This window comes from Oncorhynchus kisutch, linkage group LG4 (assembly GCF_002021735.2).
Source record: "Oncorhynchus kisutch isolate 150728-3 linkage group LG4, Okis_V2, whole genome shotgun sequence".
NCBI classification, from domain to species: Eukaryota; Metazoa; Chordata; class Actinopteri; order Salmoniformes; family Salmonidae; genus Oncorhynchus; species Oncorhynchus kisutch.
The window spans coordinates 73803217-73825415 of record NC_034177.2 but is presented as its reverse complement, the minus strand read 5'-3'; the positions used below and the strand labels follow the sequence as shown (position 1 = coordinate 73825415).

Below are 22199 nucleotides of genomic sequence, written 5' to 3'. Positions count from 1 at the left end.
ATGAAACAGAGTCAATAACACCTGAGGAAAGAACCAAGGGGAGTGACAGATATAGGGAAGATAATCAAGGAGGTGATGGAGTCCAGGTGAGTGTCATGAGACAGTCAATAACACCTGAGGAAAGAACCAAGGGGAGTGACAGATATAAGGAAGATAATCAAGGAGGTGATGGAGTCCAGGTGAGTGTCATGAGGCGCCGGTGCGCTTGACGATGGTGACAGGTGTACGGGATAATCAGCAGCCTTATGACCTAGAGGCTGGAGAGGTAGTATACGTGACAAGCACTCTATAGGGTAGCACCATGGTATAGCCGGAGGACAGCTAGCTTCCGTCCTCCTCTTGGTACATGGACTTCAATATAAAACCTAGGAGGATCAAACATAACACTTTGGGGCAAAAAAAAAAGACAAAAAGTTAGTTGCTTTACCAAATCTTTTACAGTATTACTTTCGTGCCTTGTTGTAAACAGGATGGGATGCATGCTTTTGAATATTTTTTATTCTGTACAGGCATCCTTATTTTCATTCTGTCAATATGGTTAGTATTGTGGAGTAACTACAATGTTTTTTTAATCCATCCTCATTTTTCTCCTATCACAGTGCATCTATTTTATTAGTGGCCACTGGCCAGTACCTCATAAAACAGTACAAATCCATTCATGTTAAACTCTTCAACGACTGAGACTCCATGGTAAGGAAACCATGAGCCAGAAACAGTGCCTAGACAGACAGAGGGTATATTTATCCATCCACAGTTTCCCTGTCTGCATGAAATCATCTCCCTTCTGTCCAGTCATAGCCAATGAGTGTATGGTCATAGCCTACGCGTCGCCACATCACGTTGAGTGTGTGGTTCCTAACACACCACCCAACAAACTCCCGACAACAGCACAATCTTGAGAGACCTTTCCCGGTTGTTCCCCTGTATCCATTTTGTTTACCCTGGGTTATAAATAGAGTCACAGTGTGGAAGCTAAGGTAACTGAGACTGACTGGCCAACAAGCCAAAGATACACACAGACAAAAGTCTCTGCATGCAAACACAGAAACAAGTCCTGTAATCAACTACCCAGGGATATTCATAGTGCAGTGCCATCATAAAATATGATAACACTACATTTTCCTTTCCAATATGGTGTACACACTTGGTTATTACATGGTGATTGTCAACTCTGCGGAGTGACGACACAACATAAGGGCCACTTTTGACTGCTGACCGTTGCCAACAATAGCTGAATTAGGTCTTTATACAGTATTAAATCCATCTAAGACTATAAGACGCCATTTTAGCTTTTTGGGTTGCGGGAACTGAGAGCGAACTTGACCCCTGAGGTGTAGCCTAGGTATTAATAGAAGATGACAGTTAGAAGATGAAAGTGCATAACCCCATCACCCCTCCCTCTAATTTCTTTCATCCAGACTTGACACCGGAATAGCAGTCTGTGAACTGCTATCCAGTCTGGACTCCCCACCCTCACACACACACACCACCCCGTACCTTGACCCCACCGAGTTAAAGGGATAAGCAGATGGAGGGAGGAAGTGAGAGAAGTCAGCCCAATCTGAATCCCTAACACTGAGATGGTCTACCAACCGCTTGCTGTGGTGATACTGGTAATAACAGCGTGATCATTATAAAATGGTCCTGTCACTTATTGAAATGTCTCAGCCCAGTGAATAATGAAAAACATAACTTGACACACACCTGCACATATCCATCTGCTTACACACATTGTGGCCACTGATTTGTGGGCGGTACAGTCATGCGTACACACATTAACTCATACACTGTGGATGCCAAGGCTAGCTGATATGAGCCCTTGAGGGTGGGAGTGTCTAGGAGTGAATAGGAATAAAAACAAACATCAAATGGCATGACTATTCATGTGTGAGGACTGTTAGTCTAGCTATCACCTACTAACCACTTGTACTCAGCTACTTTTTGATACCGAGTCGAATACTGTATATGTAATTTTGGTGGTTCTGACTTTCTCTTGACCATAAGTGACTCACCAGGTTATTTTGGACCATGGGCTGGCCTTAATGCATTAACACTCATCCAGAGTTCTACTTCCTTTTTCCACTGGTGGCACTGTTGCACCAAACTTTTTCAGTTGGTGGCACCAGCACATGATTTGGTCGCACAATTCTTTTAAATTACAAACAATGAGAATTGACCTGGCCTGTGTCCCATAATGTTCTTGCATTCCATACAAAACCAGGCTAACAATGGCTAGCCATCTTTCAAATTAGCTTGTGTTCTTTGAGTTGGGGAGATGAACTCTAACAGCAAAGAAAAGAGAGTGTTAAAATAAAGTGCAAAATGTATTTATTGCAAATTTCAAAGTGCCATGTGTTATTTTCTATGCAACCTTCCAGAGGGTAGAATATGAAGTATACTTGATACCAAAACGATACAACGGCAATAAAATAGAGAGCTGGACTGTCAATTCCCACATTTTTTTGCTCTCAAAAGCACCCATTTTAATAGAAAAACAACCAAATTGGATGTTATATGTCAACAACAATGCTTAAACCAAAATAGGGAACCTTTTTTTGAGGTCTGGGTAAAATCGGAGAAATTTAGAATTTTTAGTTTAGTACCCCTTTCATTCAGGTGCACACCAGCCAGACAGTTGTATTTGGCTAGCAGTGTTTTTGTAGCATACTTGTGATGGTTTTCAAAACAAATGGCCACTGGATTGATGCAAATAATCATGATTCTGCCAGGTAGGCATAGGCTACTTTGTAGTTAACCTTTAATTGCCTTTCCATCTACCCAAAGACAATTAGGCTATCATTAGCATTGCTAATGGCTACAAACAGTGGTAGACATATAGTCTACATGGCTACACGCACCGCACATAACAAGGCTCGTCATTCAGTTACATTTGCCAGTAGTACACAGGGCCAGTGCCCTGCAACTGAAAGCTACTGGCTCAAAGGAACAAAAATACTGGCCCAGGTCAAGACTTGACAGGAAACTGAATGATGCGTGCATAATTTCAATAGCAGGTCATTTGATCTTTCATACAAAAAAAAGCCTAGAGAAGAAAAAAATAAAATAATGTATGTAAAGTAAGTACTTTAAGAATAATGCCTTTTTTAATAAGCCTACCCAATGGCATTAAGCATTGACATTCACGTAATTTTTTCCTTCTAAAATACACTGAGTGTACAAAACATTAAGGACACCTGCTATTTCCCAGTCATAGACTGACCAGGTGAATCCAGATGAAAGCTATGATCCCTTATTGATGTCACTTGTTAAATCCACTTAAATCAGTATAGATGAAGGGGAGGAGACAGGTTAAAGAAGGATTTTTTTGCCTTGAGACAATTGAGACATGGATTGTGTGTGTGTGCCATTCAGAGGGTGAATGGGCAAGACAAAATATGAATGTGCCTTTGAAAGGGGTATAGCAGTAGGTGGCAGGCGCATCTGTGAGAAGCACTGGAGTAAACATGGGCCAGCATCCGTGTGGAACGCTTTCGACACCTTGTAGAGTCCATCCTCCCACGAATTGAGGCTGTTCTGAGGGCAATGGGTGGGGTGCAACTCAATATTAGGAAAGTGTCCTTAATGTTTTGTACACTCAGTGTATGTCAGAATAATGTGGGAATTGCCTGACTAAATAGACAGCATGTTCTCGACACACAGAAAAAAAGCTTAGAGGAATCCATATTTTTAATCATTTACATAGCCAAGATTAAAAATTATTAAAATGGCCTAATCTTTTCACTGGCCCAAGCTGGCCACAACAGGGATGATTGACTGGTCTGGAGGTTTTCCAAAACCTCCCATTCATGTCAAGCCCTGACACACACAGACAGGGGCATTCCCGTGCCATTGTTGCCTCTTTAGAAAGTTGGTTTATGTTTTGTCAATTGCACATTACAGTGTGAATAAATCATGAAGATAAAAAAAAAAGCAACCCGTGAACCAAAAATGTACGTGACAAGATAAATTTGTTTCACTGGCACTCTTGCGACCATCTAAAAATGTGTGTCGCACTGCCCAGTCAAAAGGTTGCAAAAGCGACTGTTTTGGTCACAGTATCGAACCCTGTCAACCCATGACAATGACCTCATTAAGGAGAGGTGGTGAGAGGGACAACAAGAGGAGCAGTCAACCCTCACCTGCATTGGCCGTCCCTAACATCATGTGAGATGCTTTCAGTTAAATGCACTACTGCCTTGTTCTAGATCTTAACTTCAAACTTTCAATTGAAATTTCAACCTTTCTATTAATAAAAAAATACCCATTTCCCAAGGTCTCCACTGGCTCATACAGAAGATAACTGAGAATGGCACAATAGGCTTTATCCTATCATCTCAACCAAAATTGTACTGTACATCTAGAGTGTCTGCCATGTGAGATGGTGGAAGGACCAACGAGGAAAATACCTCCTTTGTTGCTGTAGACAAGTCTTTGTTTCAAATGACAGCTTTGGCTGTTTGGAATCACTTAAAAACCCATTACATTAACTTTTATGACTTGATCCCAGGTGCAAACTTGTTTTTTGTCAAGCCTCACGCTTTGATGGACTGTCGCTAATAATTTCGAAGGCGTATGCAAACCTGAGAAAAAGGGTTACTTGTACATCAACCCAAACAAAAAACAACTGTAAACAGCACAGAGGCATGCCAGTGAAACACACACACCCTCTGTTTGGTGATTAAACCTATAACCACTTCTAGAGTCTTTGCTGTGATCACTACTGTGCTTTTCTTATAGGGGACTTCAAGGCAATACGCAAATTGTAGTGTATTCAAGGTTTTTAAAAATGCTTCTAAAGTTACAAATTTCCCCTTAAAAATGTCAGACTTAATTTGCGGTAACAAAACATGTATCTAATAATGTATCAACACCTACAAATCCACATAATAATTCACATTTCCTGTTACTGCAGGATTATTTTCCTGCTGTGAGAAGCAGGGTCAAATTAAGACAGCGCATCTGTAGGTATTATGTTAACTTTTTAGTCCTATGCTACCATGCATACATATCATGGGGCCACTAACAAATGGTGTGACCGTGTGTGGGTGAATGCTACTTTGGCTACACATAAACTTTGTCCCAACATGATAATACCTGCAGAACCATCAGCTCTAGGGATCAATATGGTGCACATGTTGTTGTAAATGCCACAGCCAACACAACAGCAAACACATGGTCGTAAACTCCCTCTGTGTTCCCAGCATGATTTACAGACACCCTGGAAGACTGGATGGCATCTCACCAACGGGCGGCTAGACACCACACGCCTTTAATCTGTGGGCCATGCAGATCTGATAAGATGCGGTTGGGATGTATGGGTCTCTCTTCCACTGCATCGCTGGCCTGGGAAACAACCATCTACAAACTAGGCCTTGTCTGGAGCATCAAATAAAAGAGCAAGGCCAGTCTGCTTCCCTTGGCCTTCGTCCCGACACGCTGCTTCCGCAAGGATGGAAGCAATTGTGGGAGAGCGAGTGAAATGAAGGATGAGACGAGGATGTGATTAATTTTCCCTCTGCTTCTTTCTGAAGGACGCCACTCTTTCCACTGAGAAACAGAGCATGTCCTGGATGTCTCCTTAACAGGGACCAATAAGAGCCGTGGTCGGTCTAGCCAGCGCTAGTCATCCTACCACCCTTTAGGAGGTGGATGACCTGGGGAGCATACAGACTAACATTGTGCTTGAGTACTGAGACACATATACTCACTGTATTTATTGATGAGGATGTGGTGTCTTTGGATGGGTGTGTTTAACTGTCCTCAGTCTGTTGACATGACTTCCATGAACAAAATCATCTCAAATATTCTAAACTGAGGACACCGACAGTGCGCTACTTTGCACCACAGACAGTTGAGGAAGTGAGTGAGGGAGTGGATAGGGTTAACAAGCTGCTCTTTCTCCCACATGATGACTTCTAGCTTTATCTTCCCAGCGTCACATCACACAGCCATCTCATTAGCCTATTAGATCACTTAGCTTTGCAGACATATGGATCCGTTTTCTAGGCCACATTCCCTCTGTCTTTGTCTGCCTCTCCATCACATTCTCTCTCTGTCAGAAATGAATGTAGCACTTTTCCCCTTTCTCCTTCCCATCCTCTGAAGTCCCAACTTCTGCAGACAGACTCATGTAGCTGCAGACGTGTAATGTCTTCCCCAGAGACGAGGGTACACCACACAAGAACGGACCGACCCAGCCTCCAATAAACTCTGCTTCTCATGAAGCACTGAGGGGGAAGAGAGGGTATTCTACATTCAAAGAGTCAACTTTCAAAGCTCACAGTCATAAACATGTGATTGATTCTCTCTCAGTGTGCTGATATGAAATACAAAGTTTGACAGAAGTCACCCATACTCATGACGCACACTTGAGGCAAGAGAGGGACAGATGGAGGGAGAGTGAGGAAAAGAGGGAAATAAATACATACTTAAAAGAGTACAGACCTGAAGCCCTGAGGCCAGAACTGTGACAACTTACTGTATTTTTCATACAAATTAGGAAATTCCAACCTTTCCTTTATTTTGGCCTCTAATTATCTCCCTCTCTCTCTCTCATCCTCTAATTACTCTCTCACTGACACTTTCCATCTCTAGTCGACTCTTTCCCTCACATTCACCCTCCCCTGCCGTACCCACTGTCTCATTAGCTGGGGTGTCATGAGTCAGGCCCCCTCCCCTCTCCCACTAACCCATAGCCTCTGTCCTGTCCCACTGTGGGGGTTAGTCATGGAACTGGGACTGTGCCCACTGGGCAGACTGGGTAGACACTTTCTCACACAGGAGAGAAAACTGGGGCAAAGATTTCAACAGCTGTCTTAGCTATGTAGCCAGAGTGGGGCACGGGGTATATGGTCAATCCACAGTCAGGTACTGGGCTGTCATGGTCAACCAGTAGTTGGATGGTAGTCACAGGGCACAAATCATTCGACTTTTCAGTGTCTTGAAACAGTTTTTTGAGAAGTAATGATGCTGTATTTTCCATCCATAATCTTTTCTTCAGACGTCCATGGATCACTGCTTTGGGTCTGATATCACCTTCCAGTTGTCTAGTATGTGTATTGAATGTAGACCAGAGTGTATAGCACAGTAGTCTTCCAGGGCCAGTTTGGGGAACCACTGTAGGCCGCATAAAAGAAAACATAACCTTGTGCTTGTCTTGGCGTTTTGGCCGATGCTGTGTGCAGCCCTGTCCTTGTCGTGAGTGTCTTTTCAGCTGTGCATTGAAGCGAGCGAATGCTCTGCGAGCCATTCTGCGGTGCAGTTACTCCTAGCCTGTGGCTTTGACTGGGTGCCAGACATTCCTTCATATGGCTGTCGAATATGATTCATGTGGGATGTGTATCCCACTAGTCCACAAAGCAACAATCTCTCTATGTTACTGTACGCTGCCTCGGCAAAAACCTTGCATGGCCTGCCTCCATGCCATTTATGAGCAGAACTTTTGCTATCAAAACTATTTGCTCATTGGAGCATGACATGGGTTTTCATCTGCTGGTAATGAGTCTTTGCAGAATGTAATCCAAGTTTATTTCAGAGAATCGTTTCCTAATGACTGTTGTCTCTGAATTATTTTTATCTGAATGCCATTGCCAACATTAACTATGTGTTGAATGTCAGCGTTTACAAGGACCACTTCGTTGCACCATGTTGCACCTCTCAAACAATCAGCTGTGTTATCAAGCTGAACAACAACTTCCTACCAATAACATCTTGCTTCATCTTGTAATTCTGACTCTGCTGATGTTTAATAGGGAATAATATTAAGTCATTGTTATTGTTCAATTGTTGCTCACATTTGCTAGTGGTGTCTAGATTTGCAGTTGTAAGATATTGGAAAGTACTGCACCAAGATGGCTGCTGTTGGCCTGGAAGGCTGTACTTAAAATCCAATCTGCCTCCTGGGAGTTGAAACTCTCAATGTCATTCCCACTCACGCTCATAGGCAGGGATTAAATAGCATGGGAGCTACTGTGTAAAAGTCACACTCCTCAAACCCTCTTATTTATGCCACTTATAATATTCCATAAAGTTTCAATTTGAAGGAATATTGTGAAGATTGGCAGTTACTAACCTCAATTCCGGCTTTGACTCATCTGCCCTGGGCTCTTTCTTCAATTCCGGGCTGCCCATGAGAAAATGTCGGCAACAAAACAGGCAGGAGAGGGGGAGTCCAGGCGAGGTGAAGACAAAGGGAAAACCGGCCACTTCTTCTCTCCATTCTATTGGCCAATGGCTTGGTAATAAGATGGACCTCCGATTGCAATTTTGCTATCAATGTGAAGCTCGTAACTGCAATATTCTCTGCTTTTCTGAAACATGTCATTCAGACAAGATGCCCCCCATGGCTATCCAACTCAATGGATTCTCCATTCACCGAGCAGACATGACAATGAATTCAGGGAAATCGAGAGGGAGAGGGTTATAACGCAGCAAATGGTTTGCTGAAGTTTCGACCCATTGTTCACCGTTCTTGGAATACCTGATGGTCAAATGCTGACCCTTCTGCCTTCTGAGAGATTGTTCAGCTGTTAGCATGACTGCTGTATATATTCCACCTCAGGACAAGAAATACAACGAGCTGGCCCTTAACAAACTGTACCGGAGCAATAAGTCTAACACCAACAGGCTCCTGAACAGCTTCTATCCCCAAGCCATAAGACCACTAAATAGCTAACAAAATGGCAACAGGGACTGTCTGCATTTATCCTTTCATTTATTTTTTATTTTTGTACTCACTCACACACAATCACATTGACACTCACACACTTAGTTTGCTCACACACATAACATGCACACACATTCATACTGACTCTACACAAGCACACACACTCACATATAATCATAGTATACGCTGCTGCAACTGTTTATCATATACCCTGATGGCTAGCCACCTTACCCTTATATCTACCCCTACCACTCCACTGCACCGAAGAACATGGCTGACGTTCTACATTCTCCCAACCAATTGTGCATTTTATTTTATTTTTGGGGGGCGTATTGTGTACATAATGTTGCTGCTACCGTCTCTTATGACCGAATATAACTTCTGGACATCAGAACAGTGATTACTCACTGCGGACTGGAAGAAACCTTTTCCTTTAACGAGTCAGACGAGAAGGATATCGTGCTTTCACTGGAACAGGCCCAGATCCACGCCTTTTGCGTGAAGAAAAGACGCGAAGAAAGGGGACACAGAAGTCAGAGGCGAGCGAGTAAACTCCCACTGCCTTCCATTCTCCTTGCTAATGTGCAATCATTAGAAAATAAAATTGATGACCTACTATTAAGATTATCCTACCAACGGGACATTAAAAACTGTAACATCTTATGTCTCACCAAGACGTGGCTGAACGAAGAATTGACAATATAGAGCTGTCATGATTTTCTATGCACCGGCAGAACAGAGATGCTACCTCTGGTAAGACGAGGGGTGGAGGTGTGTCTTTTTGTCAATAACAGCTGGTGCGCGATGTCTAATATTAAAGAAGTCTCGAGGTATTGCTTGCCTGAGGTAGTGTACCTTATGATAAGTTGTCGACCACACTATCTACCAAGAGAGTTCTCATCTGTATTATTCGTAGCCATCTATTTACCACCACAAAGTGGAGCTGGCACTAAGACCGCTCTCAACAAACTCTATAAGGCCATAAGCAAAGAAGAAAATGCTCACCCAGAAGTGGCGCTCTTAGTGGCCTGGGACTTTAATGCAGGCAAACTTAAATCAGTTTTACCATTTATTTTACCAGCATGTCACATGTGCAACCAGGGGGAAAAAAATCCTAGACCACCTTTACTCCACACACAGAGATGCATACAAAGCTCTCCCCCGCCCTCCATTTGGCAAATCTGACCATAATTCTATCCTCCTGATTCCTGCTTACAAGAAAAACTAAAGCAGGAAGTACCAGTGACTCGCTTAATACGGAAGTGGTCAGATGACACAGATGCTACACTACAGGATTTTTGCTAGCACTGACTGGAATATGTTCTGGGATTCATCCAATGGCATTGTAGTTGCATATTCCTGATTTCCCTGAAAAGTTGCATATCGTGGGGACTATTCGAGGCTGGTGTAGTACACCCTGTGGCGTACTGCACTAGCTTTGAATAGTCCCCGCGATATGCAACTTTTCAGGGAAATCAGGAACCAATACACACAGTCAGTTAGGAAAGCAAAGCTTAGCTTTTTCAAACAGAAATTTACATCCTGCAGCACTAATTTAAAAAGGTTTTGGGACACTGTAAAGTCCATGGAGAATAAGAATACCTCCTCCCAGCTGCCCACTGCACTTAGACTGGGAAACACTGTCACCACTGATAAATCCACAATAATCGAGAATTTCAATAAGCATTTCTCTACGGCTGGCCATGCTTTCCACCTGGCTACCCCAACCCCCGGCCAACAGCTCTGCACCCCCCACAGCAACTGCCCCCCCCCCCCTTCCCCCAAATCCAGACAGCTGATGTTCTGAAAGAGCTGCAAAATCCCTACAAATCAGCTGGGCTATACAATCTGGACACTCTCTTCCTAAAATTATCCGCTGTCATTGTTGCAATCCCTATTACTAGTCTGTTCAACCTCCCTTTCGTATCGTCTAAGATTCCTAAAGATTGGAAAGTGGCCGCGGTCATCTCCCTCTTCAGAGGGGGAGACACTCTAGACCCAAACTGTTACAGACCTATATCCATCCTGCCCTGCCTTTCTAAAGTCTTCGAAAGTCAAGTTAACAAACAGATGACTGACCATTTCGAATCCCATCGTACCATCTCCGCTATGCAATCTGGTTTCCGAGCAGGTCACGGGTGCACCTCAGCCACGCACAAGGTCCCAAACAATATCATAACCACCATTGATAAAAGACAGTACTGTGCAGCTGTCTTCATTGACCTGGCCAAGGCTTTCCACTCTGTCAATCACCGTATTCTTATCAGCAGACCCAACAGTCTTGGTTTCTCTAATGACTGCCTCACCTGGTTCACTAACTACTTCTCAGATAGAATTCAGTGTGTCAAATCGGAGGGCCTGTTATCCGGACCTCTGGCAGTCTCTATGGGGGTGCCACAGAGTTCATTTCTCGGGCAGACTCTTTTCTCTGTATATATCAATGATGTCGCTCTTGCTGCGGGTGATTCTTTGATCCACCTCTACGCAGACGACACCATTCTGTATACTGGCCCTTCTTTGGACACTGTGTTAACAAACCTCCAAACAAACTTCAACGCCATACAACACTCCTTCAGTGGCCTCCAATTGCACTTAAATGCTAGATAAACTAAATGCATGCTCTTCAACCGATCGCTGCCCGCATCCACCCAAAAAACTAGCATCACTGATTGGGATGGTTCTGACTTAGAATATGTGGACAACTATAAATACAGTTGAACTCTGAAGTTAACATACACACCACAGCATGATGCTGCCACCCCTGTGTTTCATGGTTGCCATGGTGTTCTTTGGCTTGCAAGCCTCCCCCTTTTCCCTCCAAACTTAAAGATGGTCATTGTGCCCAAACAGTTCTATTTTTGTTTCATCAGATCAGAGGACATTTCTCCAAAATGTATGATCTTTGTCCCCATGTGTAGTTGCAAACCGTAGTCTGGCTGTTTTATGGTGGTTTTGGAGCCGTTTCTTCTTCCTTGCTGAGCTGCCTTTCAGGTTATGTTGAACAGGCAGTTAACCCACTGTTCCTAGGCCGTCATTGAAAATAAGAATTTGTTCTTAACTGACTTGCCTAGTTAAATAAAGGTAAAATAAATAAAATAAAATATAGGACTTGTTTTACTGTGGATATAGATAGTTGTATTCCTGATTCCTCCAGCATCTTCACAAGGTCCTTTGCTGTTGTTCTGGGATTGATTTGCACCAAAGTATGTTAATCTCTGGGAGACAGAATGCATCTCCTCCTGAGCAGTATGACGACTGCATGGTCCCATGGTGTTTATACTTGCGTACTATTGTTTGTACAGATGAACGTGGTACCTTTAGGTGTTTGGAAATTGCTCCCAAGGATGAACCAGACTTGTGGAGGTCTACAATTTTATTTTCTGAGGTCTTGGCTGACTTCTTTTGATTTTCCCATGATGTCAAGCAAAGAGGCACTGAGTTTGAAGGTAGGCCTTGAAACACATCCACAGGTACACCTCCAATTGACTCAAATGGTGTCAATTAGCCTATCAGAAGCTTCTAAAGGCATGACGTCATTTTCTGGAATTTTCCAAGCTGTTTAACAGCACAGTCAACTTAGTGTATGTAAACGTCTGACCCACTGGAATTGTGATATAGTGAATTTTAATTGAAATAATCTGTCTGTAAACAATTGTTGGAAAAATGACTAATGTCATGCACAAAGTAGATGTCCTAACCGACTTGCCAAAACTATAGTTTGTTAACAAGAAATTTGTGGAATGGTTGAATAACGAGTTTTAATGACAGTGTATGTAAACTTCCGACTTCAACTGTACCTCGGTGTCTGGCTAGAATGTAAACTCTCCTTCCAGACTCACATTAAGCATCTCCAATCCAAAGTTAAATTTCGGAACAAAGCCTTCTTTACTCACGCTGCCAAACATACCCTGGTAAAACTGACTATCTTACCAATCCTTGACTTCGGCGGAAAATCACTGAAGTTGGAGACTTATATCTCTCTCACTAACTTTAAGAGTTAGCTGTCAGAGCAGCTTACCGATTGCTGCAGCTGTACACAGCCCATCTGTAAATAGCCCATCCAACCAACTACCTACCTCATCCCCATATTTGTTTGTGGTTTTCTGCTCTTTTGCACACCAGTATTTCTACTTGCACATCCTCATCTGCACATATATCACTCCAGTGGAAATTCCTAAATTGTAATTGCTTCCCCACTATTTGCCTATTTAGTGCCTTGCCTCCTTACTTCATTTGCAGAGGCTGGATTCAGATTTTTCATATTGTGTTATTGACTGTACGTTTGTTTATCCCATGTGTAACTCTGTGTTGTTGTTTTTGTCGCCCTGCTCTGCTTTATCTTGGACAGGTTGCAGTTGTAAATGAGAACTTGTTCTCAACAAGTAACCCGCCTAAATTATTACCGCCCCGTGGCACACACGTCAGTAGCCATGAAGTGCTTTGTGAAAGGCTGGTCATGGCTCACATCAACAGTATCCTCCCGGACACTCTAGACCCACTCCAATTCGCATACCGCCCCAACAGATCCACAGATGATGTAATCTCAATCGCACTCCACACCTCCCTTTCTCACCTGTACAAAAGGAACACCTATGTGAGAATTCTGTTCATCGACTACAGCTCAGCATTCAAACACCATAGTGCCCACGAAGCTCATCACTAAGCTAAGCACTCTGGGACTAAACACCTCTCTCTGCATCTGGATCCTGGACTTCCTAGCAGGCCGCCCCCAGGTGGTAAGAGTAGGCAACAACACGTCTGCCACGCTGATCTTTAACACTGGGGCCCCTCAGGGGTGTGTACTTAGTCCCCTCTTGCATTCCCTGTTCACCCACGACTGCGTGGCCGAACACAACTCCAACACCATTATTACGTTTACTGACGACACAACAGTGGTAGGCCTGATCACTGGCAACGATGAGACAGCCTATAGGGAGGAGGTCAGAGAACTGGCAGTGTGGTGCCAGGACAACAACCTCTCCATCAATGTGAGCAAGACAAAGGAGCTGATCGTGGACTACAGGAAAAGGCAGGCCGAACAGGCCCCCAATAACATCGACGGGGCTGTAGTGGAGCTGGTCGAGAGTTTGAAGTTCCTTGGTGTCCACATCACCAACGAACTATCATGGTCCAAACATACCAAGACAGTCGTGAAGAGCCTTTTCCCCCCCAGGAGACTGAAAAGACTTGGCATGGGCCCCCAGATCCTCAAAAGGTTCTACAGCTGCACCATCGAGAGCATTCTGACCGGTTGCATCACCGCCTGGTATGGCAACAGCTCGACATCTGACCGTAAGGCGCTACAAAGGTTAGTGCGAACGGCCCAGTACATCACTGGGGCCAAGTTTCCTGCCATCCAGGACCTATATAATAGGCAGTGTCAGAGGAAAGCCCATAAAATGGTCAGACTTTCTCTGCTACCGCATGGTAAGCGGTACCGAAGCGTTAAGTCTAGGACCAAAAGACTCCACAACAGCTTCTATCCCCAAGCCATTAGACTGCTGAACAATTCATAAAAATCGCCACGGGACAATTTACATTGACAATAAATAATACAACCTGAAACTTTATCTTTGTTATGTAATGGGTAGCACACAACACAGGCGAACTACCACATTTTTGCAACTGTTTCTAAGTGTAAAATTCTTCCCTATGACAGTCTATTAATGGGTTAAGTTGATCGAATAAAGTAATTTGTACTAAATTCTGAAATGTTGAGCTATGTCTGTGACCTCTGGTGTCCCCTCTTACCGGTGAGTCGATCTTGAGGAGTGCAATGTCGGACTTCTCATCCATGTCTTTGATATTGGCGTCGTAGGTGGCGCCACTCTTCAGCTCCACCTTTACTCGATGTTTATTGGCCACAACATGGGCGTTGGTCACAATCTGTCCATCCTCTGACACCACAAACCCTGAGCCACTGGACACTGCCACCTCCCGCTTAGAATATGTCATCCTGAGAGAGAGGGAGAGAGGGAGATAGATATGCAGAAAGGGAGAGAAAGAGAGAGAGATACATTTATAGAGAGAAAGGGAGTGATTCATAGAAATAGGGAGGAGAAGGTGGATGGAGAGATGAAGACAGGGAAAGAGGATGCAAGGCAGAAGGAGAAGTATGTTCAAAGGGAGGGTTTTAACTTAAATGTTTTACCAACTAGTGTGTTCTCACATCCAGGTTGTAAATTAAACTCTGGTATGTGTCTACAGATATTCAAGGACGAACACATACACATACACACACACACACAGCTGTGTTTTCGTGACATTTCTGGACTTTTTGGAGTGTAAAAGTTACCATTAAAAATGATATTTTCCCTAACCCTAAACCTAACCCTAATCCCAAAACCTTAAATCTAACCCTTCAATTTAAAAATGCATTTGAACAAATTCAGGACCTGAAAAAAGTGATTGTTTTCCTACCTTCTCAGGACATTAAGGTGAAGTGTTAGGACATTGGGGTCCTGATAATGTAGGAAAACAAGTACACACACACACAGGTGCCGCTCTTACTTGCGATAGAGTTCAATGTGAACCACAGCTGGGGCGATCCTCTCCACCACGTCAGCGATAAAGTTGTATTTGTGTCTCAGACTGTTTGGGTTGTCCTGGGCTAGAAATACATTAACAGAGACAGGACGTTGGGATAAAAAAAAAAGAACTCAAAAACAACCACAAACACAAATACAACGAAATGATGTAACAGCAATGCAAGAATAAGCCCAGTACATGAAACTGGTCCCAAAGAGAAATGGAAAAGATGACAGTCCATTTGTGGCATAGACAGAGTCTTCCCTGTGCTTCTGTCTCTGTCTGTAAGTGCCTTTGACTCTTCTGTAAGAAGATAAGTCAGAAAATGTTGATGACTGACCATGTAATTACATCATACTGAGAAGGCATACAAGTATTTTTCCAGGCTGTGAATTACAGTAAGTCTTCTCTAAAGATTATCATAGACATTTGGCTTTTTAAAGATAAGATAATCATGTTTCATCTCCTTCATCTTTCCACACCCCTCAAGTAATTATGTTTAAAATAAAGATAGAAAGCACCATAGAGGTTTTGTCATACAATCCAAAACCTTGCTGTAGTTTGCAAAGGTTGTTTAGTTCAATTATATTACATGGGAAAGAGACGCCCATAAGCCTAGCAGATGGGTTGTGAAAAAAAACTTCCTGCTTGAGGCACAGTTAAACCAACACAAGAGTAGAATGAGCATAGTCTTGGCATACTGTATCCTACTTAATTATATGTTGAGAATACCCCATTTCTTTCCTGTGTAAGAAGGGAAATTCCATGATAGCATCCATATCCTCAGGATAGCTGTAATTTGCCCCAAGATATGGGGATAGTATGATGGCATATGTCCCTGGTTCAAATGTTTAAGATATGAGTGCATCGGTCCGCGGGCCTGCTTCGGTATCTAGACCTGAGATCAATCTGAAGTATCTAAAGAGGTCATCTTTACCACTTGACCTCTTCATTGTGCAATGTTATGATGATACTTGGCACGTCCTCTTGACACAGACAGACTGATTTGTTTCCACAGACACATCATTGCATTGGAAATGAAGGGGAATGGGGTTTTGGCCAGTTGATGACGAAATCTTTCTTGCTGATTTGGGAAAATCACAAAGCAGATGTAGTCAGTGTGTGGTTCTTCCATAGCAGTGCAGGTTACTATTGCCAGTGTTGCCTCGTCTGTAGACCGTGACAGGATATTTCTTAATGAGACACTCTGTCTGAGGAGCTGGGTCTCAGATCAGGTCAACGACTGCTGGGATGAAGTCGACCGCTGGACAAATAGAAAAGCATATGGACCAAGGATGAGAGCATCTACTTGAACCTCAACTCCCTCCAAAATCCTGAATATCATTGGAATGCCTTTGAAAAGGAGTTTTAATAACTATCGGTTTTTACTGTTCTGAAATGGAGGACAAATGCATAAGCCTTACAGAACTACATACATACAGTATGTTGAGTCGACCCACAGTTCCATATGCATAAGCCTTACAGAACTACATACATACAGTATGTTGAGTCGACCCACAGTTCCATATGCATAAGCCTTACAGAACTACATACATACAGTATGTTGAGTCGACCCACAGTTCCATATGCATAAGCCTTACAGAACTACATACATACAGTATGTTGAGTCGACCCACAGTTCCATATGCATAAGCCTTACAGAACTACATACATACAGTATGTTGAGTCGACCCACAGTTCCATATGCATAAGCCTTACAGAACTACATACATACAGTATGTTGAGTCGACCCACAGTTCCATATGCATAAGCCTTACAGAACTACATACATACAGTATGTTGAGTCGACCCACAGTTACTGTCTGACAGAAATTGACAGAGTAAAATAAATACAAATTAAAGATATCCTATGTACCCACGCGCACACGCACACACACACACAGTTAAACCGAGATAATGGCTTTTTGATTGAAGTGTTCTGACCCGAGGCAGGCATGCTTCACTACAGACTGAGAGAGAGGAGAGAGAGAGGGGGACCAGGGGAGACGCTCTTAAACAGCTATACAAGCTATACATAGGTTTAGGGTATTCAAGCATCAGGCTTCAGGTCTCATTTTTAATTGAACAATGTCATATTGATGAAATAAATCAAAACTTAAATTCTACAGAGGCAAAGCAAAGCCTATCCTATCAGGGTGTAGATGTAGCCTGTCTATTGCAGCTCCCTGAAAGGTAGTCCTTGTTGTCCTATCAGTTACCTTCTTCTGGCCTGGCTGTCTGGCTGTCTGGCTGTGCTCCTGTAGCCTTCAACTTCACCTCCTCAGAGGTGGGGGAACCAGACGAAAGTGTGGAGGAGGATGGGGGTAGTATAGTTATCCTAAATGGTTCTGTAGTGCCACATCTTCTCTCGACTTGTCTCGTTACATCTATGCAACATATAGCAATGCACAAAACCACTCATAAGCTCATACGGCAGGTAGCTCAGTGGTTAAGAGCATTGGGACTGTAGGCTAACCGTAGGGTCACTGGTTCGACTCCCCGAGCTGACGGGGGAAAAAAATCTGTCGATGTGCCCTTGAGCAAGGCACTTAACCCTATTTGCTCCTGTATGTCACTCTGGATAAGGGCATCTATTAAATTACTCAAATGTAAAAAATATAATGAAACAATGCGCTTGTCATGCTGTCCATGGGCCAGCTCAGTAACCTCCTGTCAAAGAGACATTCCACCCCTGGCATTCCATCCCTCTATTAGACACACTGTGTCCATCTCCCTATAATTCCCATATGTCTGCTATACAAACTCACTGACCTCTCCAAGAAAAGAACCCTGATTCTTGTATCAAGCACTCCCCAACACACACTGGTCTGCCTGCCTGTCCACACTGTTGCTGCTTTATGAGTTTTTCCATAAGGAAGCTGCTCTTCCTTTCCCCCATCCTACGGGCAGAGGGATTGGGTTGCAGTGTCAGTGTCAGTGGGGTTGTATTCCCTCTGCGGTATTACTGTAGTCCAGGTCCCTTGCTGCAAGGCTGTGGTGCAGCCAATGCATTGGCTGCACTGAATACACACTCACTAAGTATTTGAAAGGGTCCCCTCAGTCACATGAAACATATTCCCTGAGCTGTGTGAACATACATGGAAAAGACCAATCCCAATTCAAACCCTAGACCATTGTTTCGTGATAACCCTACTGATGAATTTAAAGTGCCAAGAGAGGAAGGGGAGAGGGAGAGAGGGAGAGAGAAAGAAAGAAAACAGAGCGCTGAAAGGAAGAGTGGCAAGTGAGAGGCAGAGACGAGGAGGCTGGGAGAAAATGCTTGTACGATCAGCATACTGTACATGATCCACCAAGCATAATCACAGACAATTTTCATTCTCTAACTGTACACCAACACAGCTTGCCAATGTAAAGCTAGCAAGCCCCAATCACTCACTAGAGCTATGCATTATGTTGCTGTTCCTTTGGGTGTGTATTGAAATGAAATGCATGAAAAGGTTGTTCTCAACATCCTAAAGTCAACATGTTTATTCTCTTACCTCTTGTAAAATATCAATACATCTCAAATGTGTTTCTGCAGGCCATATATGCCATTCTGTGACTAAATTAGTTCATTAAGAAAACACACAACGGGCCCACGGGACAGCAAGATTTGACCTGAATCGTGTGCCGGCTCAAACAACTTGCATAATCGACAACTTCAGAAAACAGATTCAAATGACATCATGCACCAGTGTAATTTAATGTGTTTGCTTTAAGAGACGCCATTGAGGCCAGTGGTCCGGAGCCTCTCTTTACTTGGCCAGGGGCCTTCATGTAGCTTGGCACAGAGCTGCACTCTGTTTTCTTAGGCTGTCTGGAGCTGGAGAGGAGCTGGATCAAATGTTTGCATCCCAAATGTTTGCAAAATCACTGAGGAGACACTCTCTGACATAACTTTGGCATGCCTTGTGTGTCCTTGTGTTGGAAAAGGTAAACATGTGGAGATATTAAAAATAGATAGTCTACTGTCATACACATACTGTACATTATGTGCCTGCACACGTACATTAACTGTCTGACAATGAATCATCTAGAACCCAAAAGGGTTCTTCAGCTGTCTCCATAGGAGAACCCTTTGAATAACCCTTTTGGTTTCCAAGTAGAACCTTTTCCACAGAGGGTTCTACCTGAAACCAAAAAGGGTTCTCGTATGGGGACAGCCGAAGAACCCTTTTGAACCCTTGTGGTCCAACTAAGAACTAAACACATGGGGCCTGATTCCGACTTTCCTACGCACTCCTTTCCTTGTCACTTCTCAGTAGTTGGAATTCAGACTAACATGAAGATGTGTGAAGGACTTTGCAGACGTGATTCCATTCCGCACGCTGAATAAATGTAATTCAATCGCTGAAAACCCTCCCACTCGCTGGACAAGAGATTTTCATTCAATGCGGTTTTCAGTACATTTATCTTAAGCCATCCCTTTAAATACAGTGTACCTTTTAATTAGAATTTTGTCGACAGGTTTAATAGAATATATCGAGAACAGGTTCAGAATATTAGCAATCAATGAAAGAAAGCCATCTACAGTATATGCATATGAGTCTTTGTTTCAGCACCAATTGGTAGCTTTAAAAATACTCTGATCTTGTAGATTATTTAGGGGTTGGAAAGTATTTATGAATCATAAAAAAACAGACTTGGAGAGCCTTTGGCATGAAAGAAAAAAACAGTGTTTTGATACATTCTGAAAATTGCCACACTCAGTTCTTTAACCCACGGTATTGTTGGAAGATAAGTGTACATAGAATTATAATAGGGAGAATACTGCACAGAGGAAGCAAATTAAGGTAAACTAAACAATGGAATTATATGGAATGATAATGTAGGCCATACCAACTGAAGGGAACTAAAAGTACATTGGCAGTTGAATATGTGTTATTAAGCCTACTGACAGACGATACTGATAGAGGCTAATATTTAACATGATAGAAATAGGAAATAGAAAAAGTTGGAGTAACTCATAATTAAAAGATTCGAGAGTACCCATCCCTGCAAGTTAAAAGGTTGTACAATTTAAATTCTGCATAATGGCACAGCATTTCATAAACTTTACTGTGGGAAAGTTGATATGTGAATATGCTTCAGTTTGCTCTCATATGACTTTTTTCACACTAAGAATGAATCATACTACAACGGCTCCGACGCTCGTCGGATGTGGCAGGGCTTGCAAACCATTACAGACTACAAATGGAAGCACAGCTGCGTGCTGCCCAGTGACACAAGCATACCAGATGAGCTAAATCACTTCTATGCTCGCTTCGAGGCAAGCAACACTGAGGCATGCATGAGAGCATCAGCTGTTCCGGACAACTGTGTGATCACACTCTCCGTAGCAGACGTAAGACCTTTAAACAGGTCAACATACAAGGCTGCAGGGCCAGACGGATTACCAGGACGTGTGCTCCGGGCATGTGCTGACCAACTGGCTGGTGTCTTCACTGACATTTTCAACATGTCCCTGATTGAGTCTGTAATACCAACATGTTTCAAGCAGACCACCATAGTCCCTGTGCCCAAGAACACAAAGGCAACCTGCCTAAATAACTACAGATCTGTAACACTCACGTCCTTAGCCATGAAGTGCTTTGAAAGGCTGGTAATGGCTCACATCAACATCATTATCCCAGAAACCCTAGACTCACTCCAATTTGCATACCGCCCAAACAGATACACAGATGATGCAATCTCGATTGCACTCCACACTGCCCTTTCCCACCTGGACAAAAGGAACACCTATGTGAGAATGCTATTCATTGACTACAGCTCAGCGTTCAACACCATAGTACCCTCAAAGCTGATCACTAAGATAAGGAACCTGGGACTTAACACCTCCCTCTGCAACTGGATCCTGGACTTTCTGACGAACAGTCCCCAGGTGGTGAGGGTAGGTAGCAACACATCTGCCATGTTGATCCTCAACACTGGAGCTCCCCAGGGGTACGTGCTCAGTCCCCTCCTGTACTCCCTGTTCACCCACAACTGCATGGCCAGGCACGACTCCAACACCATCATTAAGTTTGCAGACGACACAACAGTGGTAGGACTGATCAACGACAACAACGAGACAGCCTATAGGGAGGAGGTCAGAGACCTGGCCGGGTGGTGCCAGAATAACAACATGTCTCTCAATGTAACCAAGACTAAAGAGATGTGGACTACAGGAAAAGGAGCACCGAGCACGCCCCCATTCTCATCGACGGGGCTGTAGTGAAGCAGGTTGAGAGCTTCAAGTTCCTTGGTGTCAACATCAACAACAAACTAGAATCGTCCAAACACACCAAGACAGTCGTGAAGAGGGCACGACAAAGCTTATTCCCCCTCAGGAAACTAAAAAGATTTGGCATGGGTCCTGAGATCCTCAAAAGGTTCAACAGCTGCAACATCGAGAGCAACCTGACCTGTTGCATCACTGCCTGGTACGGCAATTGCTTGGCCTCTGACCGCAAGGTACTTCAGAGGGTAGTGCGTACGGCCCAGTACATCACTGGGGCAAAGCTGCCTGCCTTCCAAGACCTCTACACCAGGCGGTGTCAGAGGAAGGCCCTAAAGATTTTCAAGGACCCCAGCCACCCCAGTCATAGACTGTTCTCTCTCCTACCGCATGGCAAGTGGTACCGGAGTGCCCAGTCTAGAACAAAAAGGCTTCTCAACAGTTTTTACCCCCAAGCCATAAGACTCCTGAACAGGTCATCAAATGGTTACCCGGACTATCTGCATTGTGTGCCCCCCCAACCCCTCTTTTTACACTGCTGCTACTCTCTGTTATATGCATAGTCCCTTTAACTATACATTCATGTACATCCTACCTCAATTGGCCTGACCAACCAGTGCTCCCGCATATTGGCTAACCGGGCTATCTGCATTGTGTCCCACCATCCGCCAACCCCTCTTTTTATGCTACTGCTACTCTCTGTTCATCATATATGCATAGTCACTTTAACCATACCTACATGTACATTCTACCTCAATAAGCCTGACTAACCGGTGTCTGTATATAGCC

At 43.6% G+C, this 22199-nt stretch overlaps 1 protein-coding gene across 1 annotated transcript in view; it reads right to left on the bottom strand.

Annotated features, from left to right (window-relative positions):
- LOC109889980 (serine protease HTRA1A) overlaps positions 1–22199 on the bottom strand; it is a 32558-nt gene that overhangs the window by 6941 nt on the left and 3418 nt on the right. Inside the window, exons 2-3 of the mRNA XM_031823617.1 lie at positions 15176–15275; positions 14417–14621 (exon numbers count right to left, since the gene is read on the bottom strand). Coding sequence (XP_031679477.1) covers positions 14417–14621; positions 15176–15275 — 305 coding nt within the window. The remainder of the gene's footprint in view (positions 1–14416; positions 14622–15175; positions 15276–22199) is intronic.